A 23,827-nucleotide genomic window follows, 5' to 3' on the forward strand; every position below is an offset into this window, starting at 1 on the left:
GTGATCCCTCATTAAATTTAATGTAGCCTTTTAGTGGTCTATTTAACTAATGACAAAAGGCTACGTGTCAGTGTTTGCACACAGATTCACAAAGGCCAGACTGAAAGTGTCACGGAACAAATGTGTGCGTTTGTGTGTATTTGCATTGCATAACAAAGAATTAAAAAAAAAAAAAAAACAGAAAAAAAAGAAAAAACTCGTGCTCCTCTCCTGATGGATCAAAAATGAGACATCAGCTGTTCCAAAATTCAAAAGCTACCTTCTCCAAAAGTTATAGCCTTCACAGTTGTGTAGACGATTATATTGAACCTACACCTCCTCCAAAAAAGAAAAAAATCAACACTCTACAAAGCATTGAATATAACTTGACTGCCAGTTCCCACTTACAGAAACTAAAATCGATGGTGCATTCAGGCAGTCCTCCCCAACTCATAACACTCAATATAACACCAGTTTACAGAGCAGGAAGCTGCCAACAAAGCAAGTAAATAGCTAGTCTGCCTAAGTTAACAGTGGGAGCTGTGAAATGTCAACAGCACCAGGTTGGTATAATGTGTGGCATTAACAGCCAGTGGTTCATGCACTGATAAACTGCATATCTGCAAAAGGTTAAAAGACAAAGCTGGGGAGTGTGTGGCTGGCTGTGTTATGTGCACCATGCAGAGGCCTGTCCACCGGACCAGTGAAATGTCTGATGTATGGTACAAAAATATTTACAGTTTCCCAATTCGTGTTTCTGTTTGTTTGGTGGATAATCCTGACCAAACCATGACCGCAGCCTGCTGCCATAGTGACGCTGTTTCAGGAACCACGGCGTTGTTTCATAGAAAGAGAAGGAGGTGATTTGTTTGAGTGGGTGTGCGCGTTTTAAAACCCAGCTTTAACCTATGATTAGGGTTATTGCACAGATAGGAGTTGGCTTAAATGATAAAAAGCTGGAACTGTTTGGAATATTGTTGCTATTAGGGATGTAATGCAGGTTTGTTTGCATAGATATGAAATAGCATGGATTAGCATTAGTTAAGGTTAATGCAGTAAACAGTCAAAACTGTGCAGGAACCAACAAGACGCAATGCAATGCATGTGTTTGACCAAACATTTAAAGAAGGGCAAAACTCTGGAAGGATCTACGACCATATTCGGTTGTTGAGAACACACTTGTCGATCACACCAGCACTTTATGAACAAGACACGACTTTTCCAAAGCATCCGACTCGTAAGTTAAGGTCTTATTTAAAAGAAACCTTTTCTTCACGACATCAAAACCATGTTTGTGTACCGATACACCCCCACAGTTAGAAGCCAATATTATAAATCTGATTAGAAGTTTAAAGGACTATGGGGTGAAATGTGCCGTTACATAATTAAATCTTTTGACCAATCAGACGCTTCCACTTTCTGTGGTGATGATGTGATGAAATTTAATGTACCATCAAGGCAGTGAGATGACGAAATTTCATTGGTCCGTCAGTTTTCCTGCTGGTGACCTCGATGGAGGGATTAGCGAATTATGATGAACCTCTCTGAAACGCTGGCTGCTTAACCTTATTTTCATGCTGCTGTGGTCTTCTGCTAATCTGCCCAAGAGCAGATTATGCTTGCTACTGGGTCAGATAGGGTGGGATTGGTACTGCTGCTGTGAATTTAGGCTCCCAGCAGCTGTTGTTGGACATAATACAATGCCGGCTGGCCACCAGGCACACTTTGTGATTCTCTCGGAGTTAGGTTGTGTATGTCTTGCTGTGACCCTCTCAATCCCCTTTGATGCTTTTCTTGCAGCGTCTCTACGTTTGCCCTGTGTGTCCACTGGTGTCTTTCTTCACAAAGCCCTAATAATTCAAGTTGAGATTTTATCTAGTGGCACTATTTTTATCATCATTGATGTTTGGTCTGTCTGCCAAGAAAGCTGAACCAAACACTGCCTTCGATTTCACTTTGGCTGCATTGTGCAGAGATCTCGGTGCCACCCAAGGGACGAGACAGCTGCAAATACCAGCCAGATGCCAGAGTGTCTGTAGAGTGGTCTTTCATTTAGTACAGTGCCCAGGTAATATCGCTGTCAGCAGTGAATGATCGCCTTAAAGGTGCTGATGAAAAGCAGCAGAAAAATATGGGCTCAGGAGAGTAATACAAGGGATTTTTCCTTCCTTCCTTTCATTTACTAATTCATTTGCTCGCCTGCTGCATGACATTTAGGATTAAACAATGCACTGTAGTGTGAACACCTGCAACACAGGCTCAAGGCAAGCTACCAAGTTGGTCTATTGCAAAACCACAAAGCATGCATGCGTTTTTTCTTGGTTTTCTGACTGGTCTCTTATTAGGTGTTGACTGTTAGACCAGCCCTAGCACGTCTGTGGGGGCTGCAAGGGACATTTTAATGCCCTAGGCCGAGCAAGTAGAATATCATTATAGGCTGAATACAATTTCCATTGTCATTAATTTCTCCTATAGATGGGGAGTAGCAGTGCCTTAAAGGCCCAGTTCACAATATTGATTTTTCTACTGCTTCCATGCTACAGAGAGGAAAATTAAGACAGTGGAAGAAGTATTTAAAATGTTGCTACATGAGGATTCACCTCTTTAAAATGGTTAATGTTCCTGGTGAGAGCTTGCGGGGGGGGGGGGGGGCTCAATGGGTAGAGCATCGGGTTGGGATGCAGAAGGAAGCAGGATCCCACCCCACCAGGCGTGTCCCCTCACTGCACCAAGTCCCACTGTTATTTTGACTGTGGGTCATTGCCTCTCTCATTTTACCCTTCATCTGTGTGTGTGTGTGTGTGTGTGTGTGTGTGTGTGTGTGTGTGTGTGTGTGTGTGTGTGTGTGTGTGTGATATTAATTAGACTGCTACTACGGCTGCTTTTTGACACATGAAGTTTAGTTACTTTACCCATGTTACTCTGAGTCACCTAACCCGTCTCTCTGGCATTATATCCTTGCTGCTGGGTGACTTGACTGCTTTAAATAGGAGCCGCTTTTTGAATTAAAGCTTTTGCTTTAATTGCTGCTGGATTTAAACCCTAATGTTGGGTGCTTCTGTACGCTCTGGTATCAGCTGCTCGTCTGTAAGCTGTGGGATGTGTTAAATGTCCTTCTCGATTATTAACAAACCTATCTGTCGGTAAGAACTCGGTTGAGTTTAGGCACAAAGAAAAGCCAATTAGCATTGGTGCAACAATTGTGGTTGTGTTAAAATGACTACTTCCCTAATCATGGCCACAACATCCTCTTTATGATTGGCTGTAGATGTGAAACAAATCATCCACAAATTGAAGAGTCAATTGTTTGAAACCCAGTTCCATGGAGAAGTCACTAAATCCCAAGTAGTAGCACCTTGCATTCAGTCTTAATATTGGGTGTGTCAGTCATATATATAAATAAAATGTATTTATTTATACCCACATTCTTTTGTCTGGCAAAACTATTCATTCTCTTGCATTAGAAATCAGATCACTTTGGGTCAATACTTCCCCTTTGTGTTTCTTCTCCTGCAAGGATTGACAGTGGCTCAGAGTGAGAGGTGGAGGCTTTTCCATTCAGCTTCCTGTTCCGTCACATCACAAACTGAATCACCTTGACCCCCAGAGACGCAATTACCTGTCTTTTCTGTTCCACCTCACCCACTGCTCCTCCCCCTCCACCTCTTCATCTCTTCAACCACTTTACAGACAAGTCAATTTGCTCTTGCTGTCCTGACTCATCACACACAAACATAAGCTACCGATCTTTTTCTTCTAAAAATAGCCCACTGTACCAACCACCAGCCCGCACATCCAACTAGCTATTGATATGAATAATTTCTCCTACAAGGTGGTTTACTTAAAACCTTTAGCCTTTTCATTTAGCAGCACAAGTAACGACAATAATTTCCTAATGTTACCTAATGCTCGGCCTCGTCTCGTTGGCAAGCTGAAGACTGGCAAAGGAAACTTTTGTTTTCGGAATCATATTATTTCGAACACGTGGCGATTCCAGGAGAATGAGTAAAAACAATACAAGCAAAACAAATCTTCCTGAAAAAAAAACCCATTGACACCATGATACAAAGAAGCTACTGGCAGTCACTTCCTAACTGAACTCATTCTGTTGTTTGCTGTAGCATTTTTCTTAATCCTCAGATAAATACTGAGTTATGGAAAAGCCAGTAGGGAGTTGTGACTGCGGGTCTATTCCAAATCTCTGCATTTCCCCCTGTGCTCAAGCTCCACTGCTCTTTGCTGATGAAGTTCAGAATCTCCAGCATTGAGACCTCCCTGGAAGAAGAATCCAGCAGAGCTGCCACACAGCGTCTCATCTCCCAACAGGAGTCATTATCCACAGTTCTGCTTGGATCAGAGATACCAAGTAGAGGCCTGGACAAAGGCCATGACAGATGGCTGCCTCTCTGCAGTGCTTAACTCTCTGCTTAATTCATGGATACACACATACAGATGCAAATAAAAAAAAAAAGGAAAACCTTGGCAATTTTCAGACTTTCATGTTCATATGAACACTTTCAGGCCTTGCAGGATGTTTATAGAGTAGGGGGGAAAAAAAACAGTGAGTCAGTGTCTCTCTCAACTTCCAGCAATGCCAACAAGCTCATGCCACAACAGTCTACTACTAAAATATATATTTTGTTGCAGCATTTAAGAGACTTTCTTTAGTAGCACAACATTTATCTTTCGAATTCTTTACCACAGAGACACATTTTAAATACTAAACAAACAAGATGTGCATAAAAAAAAAAGAAAAAACCTCCTTTAATTTTAGAGCCAATGTGCCAGACAAGTACAGTAGTAACAAAACAAAAATTGGGACAGACGTGTACAACATTATATATGATAATGTGCTTTGGGCAACTCAGCCAACATTACACACACACACACACAAACACACACTAAAGATAAAAATTCAAATTTAAAAACGGATCCACTGGTAATTTGCATTTATGTTGCTGTTGCCATGATCCCAGTCACCACTGGCTCCAGTCCAAACCGATCTGAGCAAAGTGCTGTTCAAGTAAGTGTCTTAGGAAGCAGGGAAATTGTGTACGGTGGCCATTAAGTGCTCAGCGCTGTTGCTACCAGCTCAAAAAGTGACTTCCTACTTGTCACAGCTAAACACAAAACCACTCTCTAGTCCTTGATTCTAATGCAGACAATGAGACTTGAAGCCTTTGTAGGCTGCTGTAATTCTTGCTGGGATAGGGTGTCTGCAAAGTCTGGTTCTTGGAAATGAATGGCTTTTCAAATCATGCCCATTACTGAATACCAGAAACAACAGTTTGGATGATGTTCACCAAACAACCAAGGAACATAAAACAGGAGAGAAACTAGAATTTGTAAATGATTTCAAGTATCGTGGTGTGACACTGGATTTAACACAAAGTTTCAAGAGCCATGTCAAAAGCATATGAAACACAGTGAAATCCAATCTGCAAAACTCTAAACCGATCAGGCCATTTATAACATTCGGTGCCATCTATGATCCCATCACATATTGAGTACTGTATCACAAGCTGCTCTCTAACAGGTGGAAACGCAATTACAATAACAGAGTCACTTTACAAAAAACAAACACTTTCATTTCGCCATTGTAAGAGTTTCATTAAATTTAATATTTTGAGCTTTGAGACTATGCGTGCTTCATTTATAAGGTGTTACAGGGATGCGCCCCACCGCCCTCGTCTGACTTTTTTAAACCGAGGACTTGCAGTGGCATCAGGATGAGGGCATCCTCCAGAGGGGACTGTGAATTGCTTCATAGGAGAACGGCCTTGGACAAAATGCTCTCTCTCTATGAAAGGTAGTAAAATATGAAAAAGTCTACCGCTCACAATAAGAGAACATTTCCCACTTTTACAACTCATCTCAAATAGTGGCTGAAAGCAAAGCAGTCTTGGGATCATTTTTAACTCTTAACATTTTCCTGTGTTGCACTTTCATTGTGCTGTTCTGTTACCTGTTCCATTTGTAAGTTTTAATTGTTATCTGTTTCGTTACCTGCCTAGGAACTACACATGCTATAATCCAGCATGTTTACATCTTCTGTTGCAAATCAGCATCTTTCTCTAAACCTGATCAGAGTGATTATAAACCCAATCATGCAAAATTTTCAAACCTAAGATGCTCGTATGTCTGCTTTTAATACTGTTCCCGTGACAGCAATGGGCAGCTATACCACAGTGCACAATAACAACTTGATATAGTAGATCACGTAGTGATTGATTATTATGGGCTAAGAGGGAATCACAATGGCCAAATCAGTTGTTGTGTCAGGGTCAGGTTGTCAAAACTGACAAATTCAAATGAGACCATTTTCTCATTGGAAATATTGTTTTTTACTTGTTCCACAGGTTCTGCATTATCAACAATTTACAGGCCTTTAATTAACAAAACAAGCTGTTCAATGCAGACCAGTCATAATATACAGCATTTCTTCAGATTTGAGGAGAACGTGAAATCTTTCTGGATGCTTTCGTACTGCAATGCAAGCACTTGGCTGGTTACCCTGTCTGTCATTACATAAACACCATGTTCCAGTTGCCCCATCAATCACCATTTTTTTTTTTCCTCAATTAGCAGCCAAAAGAATGCCCCCCCCCCACCACCCTTCCCCCGGTTTACTCTCTGTCAGCAGAACTCAAGGACCTTGTCTCTTCATGTTGTTGCTAGCTTTGGCTGCGTTCAGTGTGGGAGGCCAGTACCACCAAAGGGACAGGACAGATGTGGCTTATATAATAATCAGCAAATCAGTTAGCTCCGCAGCCCTAATCCTGCTACCATCCCTCCACGGCTGCCTCATCCTGCTGTGCCAAGCTTTACTGTGCCGTGCCGAGCCAGCATGCCCGAGGCACCCTGCTCCATCCTACTACTGGGAAGGAAGAGCAACTCAATGGGCACAGCCGGGAAAGCTTTTACATCTCCACTGGAAGGCAATTATCAGCATTCGTCAGTGAGGGGGCAATCAGGCCACAGGACGATAGCTCGGGGTTCAACAGACAACAGTCCAATATGAGAGCATAATGGGAAACAAAGTGGGCAGAGGCAATGCATTGTTAGAAAGACCCCTATTCAGTGGCTGGTTCATAATAGAATAACATGCTGTAAATGCACCGACTAGTTTCAGCCTGCTGCCTCGCATTAATGCTGGGTACAGACACAATGACAAGCACCAGTTCACTTCAGCTGTAAAGAGACTCACAACAGAAGCAGAAATGAGTCATCAGAGTCAAGATTAAGATACACAAAGAAGCCACGTCCTTGAACGCTCCATTAATATTATGTCCATCACCTCCCATAGTATCAAACCATGGTTTTACTTGGTCTCTGTTACATTTCTGCTGCTCTCCCAGTGCAGTAGAGGAAAGAAGAATTTGGTTTGTGGTGCTCAAAATGAAAATGTTGTTGTATCACAAATATAAATGAAAATGTTTCCAGCTTTTATAAACTAACTAAAGGTCAACTTACTTGTGGGATTGGCCATAGATTGATTACTCTGCTAACATGCTGACATTGCTCAGGACAAATTTCATTGGAACCACCTTTAAATCTATTTAATAGCATATGAAAGTGTTTACACGGGGACACGTTGTGGTTTTCCTGTGCGATTCCAATAACGCTCTGAGCGGCACAAATGAAACGGCATTGTCCTCCAATATACTGGATTCGCACAGACATTTCAGAGCCTTGGCACATAAACGGGTCTCTGCATGGCTATGTACAACTTTAAGTAAATGACAAAACATATACTGTGTTTTTATGATCGGGGTGTAACGCGGCTTTAAGAGACATAGGACATTTCTCTGCAGGGCAGTCTGTACTTCAGGTGAACACTGATCAATTTTGGGGGCTTTCACAGAACTCCGTACCATCACATCCAAGAGTTGATTTGTCCAACAAGGGCAGGACACAGTATTACACACCACAACGGGGTTATTGCCTTCTCAATAACCGTGCAAAACAGAGGCTCAACTGAATCCAATGATAAAAGTGTGTATACAACCTAAAAACCACAAATAGCTTCTCTGCTCCCAGACGGGGAAAAAAACTTCCTCCCATCCAAATGTTATGTTTTGTTGATGTCTCCTATTTTATAAGTTTAAATAGCTGCTCATTTGATGGGAAAATTGTAAACACTGGTGTCATCTTGAGTCTCTCCAACTGCAGCACAGTTGAATTTTTTTAACATTTACAGAGTTATTTTCCTACAGTGTGACATGTTCACCATGACCTTAATTTACGTGGGTCACACATCAGACGTTTAAAACATCTATTGCCAATAACCTTTCCAGAAGCAGCTACACAAGTTGAGTCACCAATTAGAAGTGTTTGTCACAATTCCTAGAAGGCTAAAATCCACAATTTCTATTTAAATTAACTGTAAAGACCACATAGCTTCATCACACAAGTATAATTCACAGATACTACAAATTAAAGCTCAATGCACATTAAGCTGATCCACAGCTGACAAAACATCAAAACAGCTTCGCTAACCTTCTCATCAAACTCTCACTTTACTGACCACGGTACTTGGAAACTTGCTAAAAAAATCACGCACCGTGCAGCTTGTCATTTTGTCCAGTAACTGCAACTTTGTCACAGATTTGTTCTGCATTCAGTACTGTCCCTGGTGCAACAGAGCTGCTGATGAAAGCTTGTTAATGTTAGTTGGTGTAAGTGTTTAAAAAGAAAAATTAAACCTACAATATGAAGAGAGGCAATATCTGATTTCCCGGATGCCATAAACTTCCTGGAGCTTCCTTTCTGAAAAATGACTGTTAAAGATCAAGCAAGACTGCTAAAACCTGTGCAAAGCACTTTCCTTATGTTCTGTGTGCACTGCATATAATGAACACAGAAGACAAATCACAGTGACAGAGGTTCCTGCATCTAGATCTATTGCAAGTGCTGAAAGAACCGTGGTGTGTTAGATTAAGTAAGCACGGTTAATGTTGAAGTTAATGTGATATAAATCACAAAATGAGAGGTGTGCTTCCCTATTTGCAGGACAAACAGTGTGTTCCTGAGAGCACTCGGAGAACACGCTGTTATTTTCTGAATGGAACAAGTTGCCTTGGATTTTTAATAACTTGTACAAAAAACTGGCAAAGACTTTGCAATTTTTATTTGCTCCTACATGTTAGCATAGCTGAAATGCCATTGATGGGTGCACTGACAGCATCTGACGCAGCCTCCAGACCTGTAGCTCATACACTCCGGTCTAAATGAGTGGATTAGTTAAGTTTGTTTTACTTTTGATCCTGTTTCACAAGATCCATGGGTGGGAACACAAAAGTAAACGGAGGAAGATCCTGTTGTGTACCAGTAAATATTCCTATGAGTGATAAACTGCAATACAATGTGGAGCATCTGAACAATTAGCATTTGCTCATAACCACGTTTTTGGCCTGGTTAAAAAAAAAAAAACGCTGTTAAGTGTTATTAAATCAAGGATTCAGTAGATGTTGGAATTTCTAGGAAACCAAAAAAGTCACAGAACTTCAGGTGTTGGATCGTAGCACTGCCAAATCAAACCGTAAAAACCCATTCATGCATTCGGCACACCAGAAGTTTCCCTCACATGTTAAATTACACTAGACTGGTACAATGTTGCATCAGCTACTACCTCAGCCATTTCCTGAGTTTTTAGCTTATTTTATTTAGTTAGTCTTCTGCCACACAGCTTGTCTGTTCTGCTACCGTTTTACACCCCTCATCAACGCCAATGAAAATATTTTACAAGACAGAGAGAGAACAGCTAATTTCTCTATGATCCAAGATGAAGACAGATGGGGTATGATGCGTGTTTGTGTGTGTGTTTATAATGATCAAAGTCTCATTCATGCCAACAATGATATCACCTGCTGTTCCTTTAGGTAGCTCGGTAAGGAAGGCCACGGTCTAGCGGAGCAAAAAATGCAGCAATTTCTTCCAGAGACAGCACGTCAATCTTCAAACAGCTGTTCTGAAGTGCTGCAAACTGAAGGCTGCAAACGGGACCAACTGCCTCAGTTCAAACCTCTCTTCCTTTCCTCTGAAGCTCTGAGCTGTAGGACACATCTATTGCACCAGGATCTGTCAAAATCAAACGACGTAGTCTCTCTTTACAGGGAAGCGAGGACGGCAGTGGCCTAATGGTGAAAGAAAAAAAAGGTTCCTTGCTAGTTTGATTCACAACTGTGGAAAAGTTGACCACAGCTTTTACACTACAACTGCAACTGTGCCACTGAGCAAAGCGCAGCATATTCATACACTGTTTTTTTTGGATTTTGTCCTTATACCAGCTCGATAGCAAATGTTTGCACTTCTGATTCACTGAAATTAATTTACAAGATGTAATATATTCAACATAACCAACTTTAAATGCTCAGTTAGTACATTCGCAAACCCCTAGAATCAATTAACCTGGCTGAAGTGGCACAACTTCCACCTTTTGCAAATTGCATAGAGAGACGATGCCGTTCCTATTCTGTTCATCTCCTGCTACTACAATATTTTTCCATTTGCATTGTGCCTCCATGCTTCACTGTTCCTGTTCAGGAATAGATGTAAAAGCAAATGGAAATGGGATCACAGAGAACTGAACAAAAGCTGCCATGAAAATCTGTTTTCCCTGTGTTTCTGTTTCAGGAGGGACTCAAAATAAGTGTGACTGGTTGTCTCCAGGCTGTCGTGTCAGAGGACATTTGCATTACGCTTTTCTAGCGGTGGAATATTCCACAAGTATGACATAACTATTTCTGTCACTTCTAATGTGAACTACTGAGTGCAACACTATGAATGTTTGCCAGAAGATAGTTTTCACTCTCTATTTAAAAAACACACTGCTTCTACACGCCACCTTTGAGTGTTGCCATTTGCAATGAATATAAACACACTGGATTTCAGACATGAGCTGTGGTCCAGACAATGTTTAGAGGAACACTGTCCAGAGTTGCCCTTTCACAAGTGTATCGCACAACACAGCACTGTCCATGTGAGAAGCATCTACTGAAAATCCTCTGGTTTAGAGTAGAGTCCGCATGAGGCAGGAACTAACACAAAACGTACGCTGCAGAAGTCACACTGTGCTTTTTACAGCACCTTAAAGCATAAACACCTCTTGCAATTCCTTGAATTTGACTTTTGATTTTTTATCAGTTCTCACAGAAACAAATTCTTGAATCTCGACGTCTCTCCGACTTTTTTTTGGTGTGTTTGTGTAAATGACACTCTTTTTTGCCTGAAGAATACAAATGTACAGATGTATCCTGGGTCCTGGGAGGAACGAAACCCCCTGGACGGTAAATATGGTGAATTTCACCATCTTTCCTCAGAATTAAGAAGCTACTTAAAAAAAGAACTAGTAGGAAACACTACCAATGTTTTGAACACAATTGTCACCTAGGCTTTGTTTTTTCAATTAAAATAAAAAAAAATAAAAAAAGAGTGACACCACAAGTTATACAGGAAAGACAGAGAAATCACATTAAAATACTGACTTAGGTTAAATTGTGTCCTGGGTTGAAATGAAGTAAGACAACTAAGCCTCATCATCCTACTGTTCCATTGTGCTGAGACTTTTTTAAATCTCGATTTAAAAAGAAAAAATAAGGAAACCATCTTAACCAACACAATACAAAGATCCATTTCAGTCTGTGTCCACATGTTACTAATTTACACCGACATTCAGTGGTCGCTGTTCAGAAAGGAGCAAAACCACATTATTGAAGAGCATAGGAACACACCACAGTACTCAGCAGTACTGCTCCAGTGTGAGTAGACATGGCTGAGTTAGAAGAACAATCAGTTGCAGCAACGTGCCTCAAGTTAAACTGCTCGTCCACTGTGGACAAACTGCTCGTCCTTTTTCCATGAGGCTCAGCTCATTTAACTGGCAGCGTCTTATCACCTGATGTTTATTTCTTTATATTGTCTAGAGTTTTGGCTTTTGTACTCACACACAGCACACGTATGGAGCATTTTATGTCATATGCACAAAGCTCAGAGCAGGAACGCTGCTGGCTTCATGAGTAGTAGTAACAGAGACACACGTCCCACATCAAAGTGTGCTGCACAAAGAGGGAAAACACAACAATCACTGCTGCACTGTCCTTCATGAAGATAAAGTACCCGACCTATGAGGAGTTTACCTGAATACCACAAAGATAACCTGAGGTGAAGAGCTCAGGCCCGTTTCTACAACCAGCCAACAGTTATTAAAACATGTTCTTAATCATATTAAGGTTCAGGTCCAGAGTTTAGCTGATAAGTAGCAGCAACGATAACAGCCGTTAACAATATGTGCACTTGAAGTCCTGCTTGGTAAAGACAGCAGCTGATAAGAAGAGCAAAGGTCAGAGCCAGCGTTCACACAGCAAAAACACACATCGGTAGCTGACAACAAAACAGAACAAAGATCTATGATGTAAGAAGTTTGTAGTTCCTACTGCTAAACTTTCATCGTCACTTAACATTAGAGAGAAAGTCTCATTTATGGTTCTGTTCATGTCAAGTTTGACAGTATCAATCCGGCGACTAGATATATAGATATAGATATATATATCTATATATATCTATAGATATATAGATATATATATCTATATATCTATATATCTATCTATCTATAGATAGATAGATAGATAGATAGATAGATATCTATATATATCTATATATATATATATATATATCTCCCCTTCACCTTTCTTAACAAGGCACCTCATACTTATCTGTCAATTATCTTTCTTGGTGCCATGTTCTTTTGTTGCAGCGTGGATCAAAGGATGGGAAGGGCCGTCCACCTACTCTTACATATGTCCAAACACAATATGGATGGATTATAGTGAAATTCTGTACATTTGTTGTCTGCAGAGGATATGAATGGGTTTCAGAAGAAATTTCAAAGAATCCAGTTCTGAACCCGTAAACCCAAATGTGTCTCTTATCAAATCTATGTGCTGCACAAGTAAAAGCAACACAGTGGGGAAAAAAAAAAGATATTTATTCTACTTTATCATCCAGTGAATATGTTTTGTTGAACAATGCAATTAAGCTTGGCTGAAAGTGATTTTGTTGTTACAAGTTATAAAATCAGACTGGTCACTTTGTGTGCACACAAACATCAGCAGTAGACGGAGGTCACGTCCTAAAAACAAATAACACAAGTTCTTGCCTTCCGGCTCTGCTGCAAATATTACATTTTGCAGCAGCTTCATCGACATAAATATAGTTAACAACAGGATCACGTTTATCAGTCTTTTTTAATATATTTTTTTCTGTGCCAGGGTCTTTAGTGTCACAGCGAGAGAATGGCAAGACTCAACTGAAAACATGAAAGATCTGACTTGCTGCTGATGTCAATGGTCAGGTATTTTTTCCAAATTCAGAACTGCATCAGAATAGGAACTAGTACCACAAGCAAACCAAAGTATTCACTTATCCAGTCAGATATCATTGAATTATTAATCTGCATATATAGTCGACGTGATGCATTTTAATGAATTTAAATCATTCTTGTGCCAACAGCAGGCTGATATGTCTTGCAGCTCTGATGTTGCATTAACTAGTGGGTTTCAATCCTGGTCCTCAAGGACCCATGCTCTGCTTGTTTTCCAACTCTCCCAATCCATCTTTCAACACTCCACTGATGATTACCTGCATCAGGTACGTTCAGTCAATCTCAGATGAACATGTAAAAGGCGGAAGACTGAGAGAATTGGCATCTTCCGGTTTCTGAATGTCGTCCAGGCAATCAGCGGTGGGTAGTGCAGGCTGACTTGGAAAACGAGCAGAGCAGGAGTCTCTAAGGACCAGGCCTGAGAACCACTGCATTACGTGTCACTGGTTAACTAGTAAGTCTAGTTGGACTAGTGAGTGCCAGGTATCCACTACTTAAACTAGTGTCATCTTTTAAATGTACCAGTGCTGCTAGCGATAACAACCAATAAGAAGGCTGTGCATCTTCCTACTCAGTTTCCGAGTATCTACTGCATGAGAGGCCCATCACACAGCAGTGAGTAGCACAGCTGAATGCTGTGACTGTAGACACAGCACATGAGTCAGTCTGCAGCACCTTACCATTATACCTTTATTTAGTCAGGGCAGGTGAAGTAAACTGATCTTAATAGGTTAAATTCTGACTTGTTCACCAACAGATTTAGTCTGCAGCCCAGAAATATCCTTATGACCCCAGGTTAGCTTGACTCTGTGTGTGCTGAAGCAGATTTACACAGAAAACATCAACACATTACTGAAACACACTAAATACACTCGACATAAAACACGCATTTATTTCTTTGCGAGGCTCTGCACAGTGAAGCCGAGCTGCCCTTAAATTAGCAACCAGAGATTAGCTTAATCATCTGAACATTAAAATAGGCAGCTTCATAACCCACGTGGCTGTAATTAAAAGCCTGTATTCCACAGGCTGTTTGCTGCACCTGTCCCTCATTTGGCTCCTTGCACTGATCTGGGTCAGCAGATCCCTGACAGGCATCCAGAGCAGCTCCTGCACACGCTCAGTCTGTGCCATAGCCAGCAGCAACTCAACGTCTGCTTTGTGCGAGGAACCTGGGGAGGAAACACTCTCCAACAAAGTCAGCCTGTGAACAAACACCTCTTTTACCTCGCTCTGCCTTTTTCTCCTGAGGTGTTTCATCCCCTCCCTTTCTCTCCCAGCTCTCAGTGATAAAGTGCAACAACTTAAGTCTGCAGCAAGTAACTCCACTTGTCTTTGCAAATGACTTTCACCCCTCAGTCTCCCTCGTTTCCAGAGGCTTAACACATTAAAGATGAAATCTCATTTCCCGGAGTAGCAGCACAGCTCACTGAGACTGCATCAGGTACTGACGTTCACAGCTCTGCTGCTGGCCACGAAATTTCGGAGCAAGCTGTCTCACTGTGATGCTACCGTGACGTTTCATGTTAACAATAGTTAAAGATTCCTTCTATAGGAAAGCAAGAAAGCTATTAAGCACTGAAATGGGACGGACACCTCAGTATGTGAATTGAAAAATGTCGCAGTAACATTTTGTGGAAGTTTGCACTTATAGCACTATTTTAATCCTTGTCCTTCATGCTCTGCGTAGCCCTTAAGGTATGTGTCATTATGAAATGAAAATAAATAAGAACTCTTTCTATTTCATGATGGCTAGACGCTACGTTGCAGTGCCTGGAACTTCAGTTCCTAGAAACACGGTAGGCGACACCCTGACTGCAAAGAGGTCAACTGTTTTCCAAACAGACAATAATAATAATAGTTATATGTTAAACAAATCTAATAGATATAGGTTTGTTTTAGATATATTTCCATTTTTAAAAATACTTGTCCTTTTACTTCAAAAGGAGACACATAGGCCTATCATTATGCTTTATAGTTCACTGAAGTTTGGAAACTGATTATTTAATAATTTAATATACATCTTAAGATGTTATTTTTACTGATACATATGGGTAAAAGTTCCTCAGTTCTTGAGATCTTTAATTTCATCATAAACTGCATTTCTTTCTTTATCATTCAAAAAAAATATCACCCGATCCCTTACTTTTGTGACCAGTTGCAAGCCTATTAAATCTTACAGCTTGCTAATAGTCAGTATTAAAGTAAATGTGTTTTAGTTCTAAGCTAAATTTGTTATTTACAACTACATTATAATTGAACATGAGCTGAGTTGCTGTTGTAATACTTTACCAGATTTATTGCCAGACATAGCAGAATTGCTTTGTTTCATTTCTTAGCTTGTCAATATGGGACTTGCTTTCTAATCAAGAGGTCCAGGTTACCCTAACTTTACCTACAACCACAGTCAAATAAAAACATTAGTAAATACAAAAATATATATGATTTGGCACATTAGGTTAAGGGTTTCAAGTAAACGACCCTGTTATGTACATCAGCATGACACCTTGTAATCATTCCTTGTTCTCTCTGGTCTCAGTTACTAGTTACTAACCTCTTAACAGTCAGAGAAACTTAAGTGAAAGGGTTTTCCTTTCATATTATTATTCACCCATTCACACACACACACACACACACACACGGGAGCAACGAAGTTGGGGTCCAGTGTCTTGCTCAAGGACATACGAGCGGAGGACTGGGATTGAACCAACAACTGCGAGATTGGTGGACAACCGCTCTCTTTCTGCGCCACAGTTGCCCCATAACAATAGATAAATAGCTAAAATACCAGACAACAGCGTAATAAACTCTAATGAACTCTCACAACTGTTATCATAAACCATGTTAAACTGTTTTAATCCCACTCACAGCCTCTTTAATTACTCTTAACCTCTCAGGATTCACAGAGCTGATGTGGTTTCTGTAATTGCACAGATCTCCTATTTTCCACAATAGTGAATTTACCGCAGCCTAAAACTACTCCCAAATTCAGAACGTGCCTTGAGGAAGCGGAGCTCTATAGACATGCATGTGCCGTGCAATCCATAGGAGCAGTTTTGCAACAGCAGCCTAAACCCATTTATTTCAGTTTTGTTTCTGTGCTCTGTACTTTGGCTTCATGCTTCCTGTAGGTGCAGCCTCAAGCAGACCGAGCATTCTGAAATTACTGCCTGCTACTGGTATAAAACATCATTCCCTCTCTCCCACGGGATGTCAATAGAGCAGAACCACAGGCTAAACTCTTATTCCAACTTTAATGTTTATCAGAATGGCAACAGCTATGGAGCTGCAGGTCAAACCGTTCAACACTGCTGCAGCGCTGCACAAAAGCAGGAACCAGGTCTAAATTGTACAGGGGCATCCGCATCAGGAACATCTAGACTTGACATCATGTGTCAAATCTGGCTTAGTTATTTACAATTCCTTACACTTTAAACTAGTAAAAAACAAACCACTCATTCAGCAACTCCTCATATTTATCAGAACTGATTCCCTGATGGTTTTATTATAGCCAAACTTACTCAAACCTGTGGGGGCTATGAAAATGTAAAAAAAATAAAAGGATTTGGACAATTATTATATTATAATACAAGCATGTAATAATAATAATAATAATAATAATAAACAATTACCTAAACCTACTTTTCAATAACATTTTCCAAAATAACTTTAAGTTGGGGCAACTGTGGCTCAACTTTTAGAAAGAGTCTCCCACTAATATCAGTGTCCGAAAAAAGTGAGGTGTTATTCATTGTGAGATGTTAGATTAAGTCTGTCTGTGCATTTGTCGACGCACCTTTTAGTTCTGTGACAGTACGTAAACACAAATGCATACAAGAATAATTACTTAATTACTTAATTCTTCATGAAGTTATGATGAAGTTAGTAAAACTGAAATCAGAGATCGTGGACACTTTATGACTGAATACGCTGTGTGCAGCTCTACACTGAAACAGGATTTCAACCAATTTGTGGAGGGCAACTAATATGAAATCAATGTTTGGGGAACACAGCAACCCGAACATAGGGTTTACTTGCCCTGGGCAAGCGGACAGAGTCAAGCCCTGCTGGGCATCTCGAGTAGAGATTTCCATCGAGGTATCTTGGCAGGGGCAAATATCCAGCCCTCCCTGCCTCTCCACTGAGTGCCCTAGGGCTTGCTCGTTGGCCATCTTTCCTTCTCCATCTACTTCACATTCCAGGGTTCTATCATCCGCTCACACAGCTCTTCCTGTGCCTTCCTCCAGACACCTTCTTTGACTCGTGCATTTCTGCGCATACTTTCAGTGGCTGTTCACACAAAGTCCCAAATGTGGGGGTCAACCAGATGAGCAGCTAAGCTTAAGTAACCTCTCCTCCCCATCTTGAGCGTGCAGATTTGCTCCCTATAACATCAGAAAGATCCGACCCCATCTTTCCAACTTTGCTACCCAACAGCTTGTGCTCAGTTCAGGGGTCCCACCAAGGTAAAATGAGCTACACAACTCTCAATGCCCAGCAACCTCAGGCCAACTGTAACAAAGCTGTCCAAGACAGAACACCTCTACAACTTTCTGTCGCTTAAAATTTAAACTTAAAATAAATGAATAAATAAAAACTGGCACTTGCATCGGACATAAACTGAAGCCGTTTCTCTCCTGGCACTTTGCTTTCAATGGCTTCTCCTTCACTTGGCTTTTTGTTTGCTTCGTATCTCACTTGTAAGTCTGCTCGGGTAAAAGCATCTGCCAAATTACTAAACGTAAAAGTAAAATGTAAATTTAAATTGTGACTGTGGGTAGGAATACATCAAGCACACAGCCAGTGAATTCACAATCACACTGAAGCACTGGGGGTATTTATTCTTAAAAACCAGTTTGTTGCAGAGTAATAATTACCCTGGCATGCTGCGCTTTGACAATCTGTGGCATCTGAAGCAGAAATTAAAAATTAAAAAATGTTTTTGCAATATTTTTCAGCTAAGATTTCTCCTTGACCCGAGATACACTTATACAAGGATACACTCCTTGTTTACTTCAAGGTCTGCTTATTAATAAGACCAGGGCGTTGCTGACCGACCTTCATCTGGCTGCAAAAACAGTATTTATATAAAAACATAAGTATATGTGCGGGCCTCACATATCGTGTTTGAGGGAGCGTACTGCTTGTGTGTCAGAGGCGAAACGCACAAGGTCCTGCAATGATGAATGACCAGTAATCCTGTCTACAGTGTGTGGCTCTTAAATGTAGCCTCGAGTGTAGAGAAGCCTGTATGATTCTCATTTCTGTGTGACAAGGCTGTGAATCTCGTGCAACTTTCCCTTCAAGAGCCCACTTTATCTTCTGGACTTTTATCAGAGCTGATCACAAACAACTAGCAGAAGGAAAATCATCCAGCAAAATTGAACCTGACCTGAAAACAGAAGACTGTAGTATGTAGGAGCACAGTAGTAGTAGTACAGTAGTATGACCTATATTTTCAACATGGGCCGCTAAGTTCAATGTCTGACACTCTAATATATAAATATTTTTTTACATAGCCGATTATACAGGAGTAAATTAAAAACAAAGACAGAAGCAGGAGTGAGGCCAGTTTCATCTTACTGTAAGTGAATAGCAGCAAGCCCTCACATCTCAGACAATGCAATTTAAAACATTCATTTTCTTGGTGGACTGATCAATCAGACATATAAGATCAATCATTCATACATTCATATAAGTTCCACCCTCCACAAATTTCTGTGGAACCTATAAGGATTCTGTGTCATCCAGGTTATGCTTATCTGGCTGCTGGTATTCGGTGACAGCTGGACCTGCTTGAAGATCTTGAAGATGTTTCACCCCTCATCCAAAAAGCACTGAACTCTTCCAACCTTATAAATGCAAGTCGAGCTGCCAGTGGACAGCACCTTTAGGACATCAACAAAGGAATAACCACCTCAGTAAAAACCTCGTTAACTATGCAGTTATGCCACAGCTAGGATGTCGGCGAACAGCTAAACCTTGATGACTGACCTGGTAACGCGACGTGATTTACAGAAAGTTGGTTCTTCAGATGCAATGCAAACAGTAACAACTAAGATACGAAGAAAGCACAGAAAAATATGTTGCTGCGACAAAGAAGAGCTCAGAGATTCATCATAGCCTCTAACACAGTCTGGGATAACCAGGAAACGTAAATTAGACATGGAGAGAGAGTAAACTACTTGGCTTACAATTAATCATTCTTTGGCCTGCAAAGATCTGGAATCTTTCAAGTGACTAAGGTCATTTTCAAACCTGTAGTTAACGTCTCCTGGTCTAAACCAATGGACCAGTTTGTAAACTTCATCCAGTTCCCCCTTGGTTTGGTTTCCTTTCACACGCAGAGAAATCCAAATGAACCAAAATGCATCACGAAACATCACACAACAGTCTTGTTGATAATGATATATCTGATGAAACATATCTGAGGAACATACATGAAATCAAACACAAAAAGAAGATCTCATTCTGTACCGGTGAACTTTTTAAATGAGTGCACTATTAGAATATGTTTATAACCATAGTGATTATTATGCTAAATACATCGTACTTCATAGACACATCTTTGAAACGCAACACCTCCTCATACTTTGTAAAGAAGATGTGTTATCAGCTCAGTGCTCAACAAAAAAAAAACAATAAAAAAAACCACAACAACAAACCAGAGTTGGTTTGTTTTTGTTGGGTGTGGTTGGTTTGGGACCTCCCACATCCAGTAGAGGGTCTTGCGAGGGTGTTTTGGTGTTCAGACGTAACCAAACTAACAGCACCACTAACCAGAGTACAACTGAACGTGACTAAAAGACATTCGTGGAAAACCAAACCAATGCATTGCTAACACACCTGAGCAGCAGTACAACCTGCTGACTCCAGCCAGAAGCTCTCATTCGTCTCGGTGAAACACGTTTAAAATGTCTGAGACATTATAGGGCTCAACTGAATTCCCACATTTGGTGATGCCATTTGCACAAATCTGCCCAGCTTGTGTCTGGACATGCATTTGTCTCAGTCACCGCAGACAGTCAGACAGTTTGCGAGTAGCACAGCGGGCACAAGGTCAAAACTATGTGGCCTCCTTTTTAATTCTACGCTCCGCTCTTATCTCCTCTAGCCTCCACTTAACCTGAGCTGCTGGAGCAGGCAGGAGGAAGCTGAGCTGTCACTTCTTCAACAGATGTCCTTTAAGAAGAGACGTGAAATTTTACAAATTACCTTTCTGTCACTGTCACAGTGGGGAAGCCCTGTGAGCAGTTTGAAATACTCATTCAGACATCCTATGCAACGGGCACATGATTACACCTTACACCACTTGTGGCTGATGTAGTTGATGCCCTTGTGTTCGCACAGTGTAGTGGTTGTCACCAGGCTGTAAAAACTAAATCCCAAGTAACCTGTCGCTTAAGCACGACAGTAGCAGAAAGCGGCTGCGCACACGGTGCACAGGGCTGTGCATGGCCTTCTCTGCTGAAATACAAACATTAACCTGCACAAAAGGCCTCAACTTTAACGAGTGAGCCCTCGTAACTGTGTTGATTGCAAAATTAGATGAGTCAGACTTTGCTCAGGTGATGGCAGAAGGCAGTTCATTTGTGGAAGCAGCTTGTCCCAGTGACTCAGTCCATGCCTCTCATTTAATCCTGTGAAGAGTCTAGATTCTAGTCAGTGGACAGTTTGACAAATTTGTTATGTAAAGGACCTGAGGTTCACCTGGAATTACAAATAATTATTTGCATGTTGTTTGGAACTAATATCACTGTTTTTAGCATTTATTGTCTTTGCTTGGTACATCATCAGCTTTTAATCATCTGTAAAAACACTTTGAATTGCATTCATTTATATGAAAGGTGCTGTAAAAATAAAGTTTGGATTGAATGATTGATTGACAGCCAGTTCATTCATGTGGACTTTTGATGGGAGTTTGTATCATGAGTAAACTTTGCATTCCCAGTCTGAAAACCTGCTATCATTGCAGTCAAACAACATTTTTGAATTTGGGCAAACACCAGCTGTGCAACATTCTCACACACACACACACACACACACACACACACACACACACACACACACACACCATCCATGAAAGCCTCCATTCAGCAGAGTTTGCCTCATTTGAATTAGAGGAGCTACTATTGTCTGCCAAATAGTTTGCTTTGGTGAGGCTGCTGAATTTTTTATGTGGATGGAGATAACAACACATCAATTTATTCATTTTTTTTATTTACTTTGAAGACTTCTGCGCTGATGATTCAATTCAAACCACATAAACAAGCACCTGTTTTCTTCAAGGAATAAACAGACACTGAACCTTGAAAACCTTATGAAGTTATTTTCAAGCTCTCTGCATAAATATTCTGTCCACCTTTCATGGTGCAATTCAATTCCTTCCAACCTGGTTTGGAAGTAGTCTTGTATGACACAAGAAAAATTTATTATAAGCAAATATATATTTTGCAAATATGGCAAAATAAAAGAAAATAGCATGTATATTTTGACTGAACATGGTGAAATGAGCAAAGAAATCTAAAACCTTGGCATCAATTTTAGTGCGAGGGGCATTGAAAATGTCCTCAAAACTGCACCAAGTACGAGGAAAGAAACGGACTTATGTTTTCTAAGCGTAAAACTGCTCACATGCACTATATTTTGGACAGTTTTAGACACATTTGACCAATTTTAATTATTCACGTAATGACATCACATAATACTCTGAATCATCACATATCATGGAAAATATCTTGATGCTTCCATCACCTACTGTTATGTCTAGAATATCTTAGTCAACAACTGAACAATCATTTATATAAAGATCCGTCTCAGGCCTGGGTGCTGCACGGACACCTGTGCACAAACATGCACATGCAAAGTGATGATGACATGGAAGACGCTGTTTTTTCAATGCACGATCGTGAAGTCTTGCACCATTAGCAGCCTGTTCCTGCTCAACAGTGTTTGACAACTTCCTGACGCCGAGCTCCGGGTTTGCTACGTGGCTCTCTGAGCATCCTGCCCGGTGTAACTAACGATCCGCCGGCCTGACATGGAGCCAAACGAGGGTCCATCTTGTAAATCACCATGCGCGCGCACACACACACACACACTATGAAAATGTAAAGCTCGGTGTGTTAAGGGGCAGCACAGGGAGAAGGGGAAGCGTTTCAGCCGAACACCAAGCGACCAAACTCACATTTTTAAGTATCTCTCGCAGTTGTTCCGCGGAGAGACAAGCGACAATAAGCGGGTAGCCGCGAGGAGCTCACCGCTACGCTGAGCCACCCGCGGCCGAGCTGCCCTTACCTGTATCTGGGGAACGCCGCCCGGACCGTCCGCCGCGTCCGGCGAGTTGTCGAACACTCGGTCCCTGTACAAAGACCACAGCCCCACGTTGGGCACGAACAACAAAGCCGCTATGAGCAGCCCGGCGACCTGCAGCAGCCTCTTCTCTTTCCGCCTCATGTCTCCGGGAGAAAGCGAGCGAAGCAGCAGCGGCGACGGAAGCCAGCGAGTCCCGAAGCTCCGCTTTCACAAGCGGAGACAAGTTTCACTCTGACAGGGGGACGGACGCCGGCGCTGCCCGTGACGCTCCGCGAACGCGAGTTCCGCCACTAGAGGGAGCGAACCACGGGGCCTCGGCCCGGGGGTGGGAGCAACGAGGTTGGGGTTCTGGCCAAAAACAATGCTTTTATTTCAGTTTTGTTTTTAAGGATATTTTTAACACGAACCGATTGGTTCTGATTTGTTTATTATCGTTCGGTAACAGTCGCTAGGAAGCCGGAAACAGACGAAACCAAATCCTCGAGAAAAGTTCTACTGACGAGTTGTGCTGCCTTTAAATCACCTCGGAAACAGGATACACGCAGTTTCCTGCAGTTACTTTATATGTAGTAAATTCAAACTGGACAAAAGTTACAAATACATATAATTTCAGCATACACATTATTTATATATTTATTTTAATACTTTGGAAAAACTCAAACTCAAACTCATGTGTTGCATCTAAAAAACACAATTTTCCTTCCTTTCAGGAATTTTGCACTAATCGCAATCAACCACCATGTCATAAATACCAATACAATCTGTAGATTGTACTTTTGTATTTGGACGTAGTCAATCATATATAAGTTACCCCTTCACTGTTTTATTGCTCTTGTTTCACGCACCTCTTTCTAACTGTTGGGTCCCGTGTAAAGCACTTACAATTTCATTAACCTGTACAAATAGTGCTCTATAAATAAACTTTAACTGATTCATGGTACAATGAAAGGAATTTGACTCTGTGCTAACTAAACACAAATATATCTTAAAGCTGACTGTAGCTAACTGTCATGTTAAAATCTTGAAATAGATCTGTTATTGGGTGTTTTTGTTGTCACTGGTAAACTTGCTTTGACACTAACTTGTTTCTTTCTTATGACAAGTAAATCTAAGTTTTTATTTAGTCTCCGAAAACCTAAGTCTAAGCTCAGT

The 23,827-nt window shown here is 41.0% G+C and overlaps 1 protein-coding gene across 1 annotated transcript in view; it reads right to left on the minus strand.

Annotated features, from left to right (window-relative positions):
* The window catches only part of LOC137107847 (polypeptide N-acetylgalactosaminyltransferase 10-like), a 75,800-nt gene extending 52,639 nt beyond the window's left edge, over positions 1-23,161 (minus strand). The window contains exon 1 of the mRNA XM_067491905.1: positions 22,658-23,161. Coding sequence (XP_067348006.1) covers positions 22,658-22,816 — 159 coding nt within the window. The 5' untranslated portion in view covers positions 22,817-23,161. The remainder of the gene's footprint in view (positions 1-22,657) is intronic.
* Positions 23,162-23,827: the final 666 nt, after the last annotated feature.

This window comes from Channa argus, chromosome 22 (genome assembly GCF_033026475.1).
Source record: "Channa argus isolate prfri chromosome 22, Channa argus male v1.0, whole genome shotgun sequence".
NCBI lineage: Eukaryota > Metazoa > Chordata > Actinopteri > Anabantiformes > Channidae > Channa > Channa argus.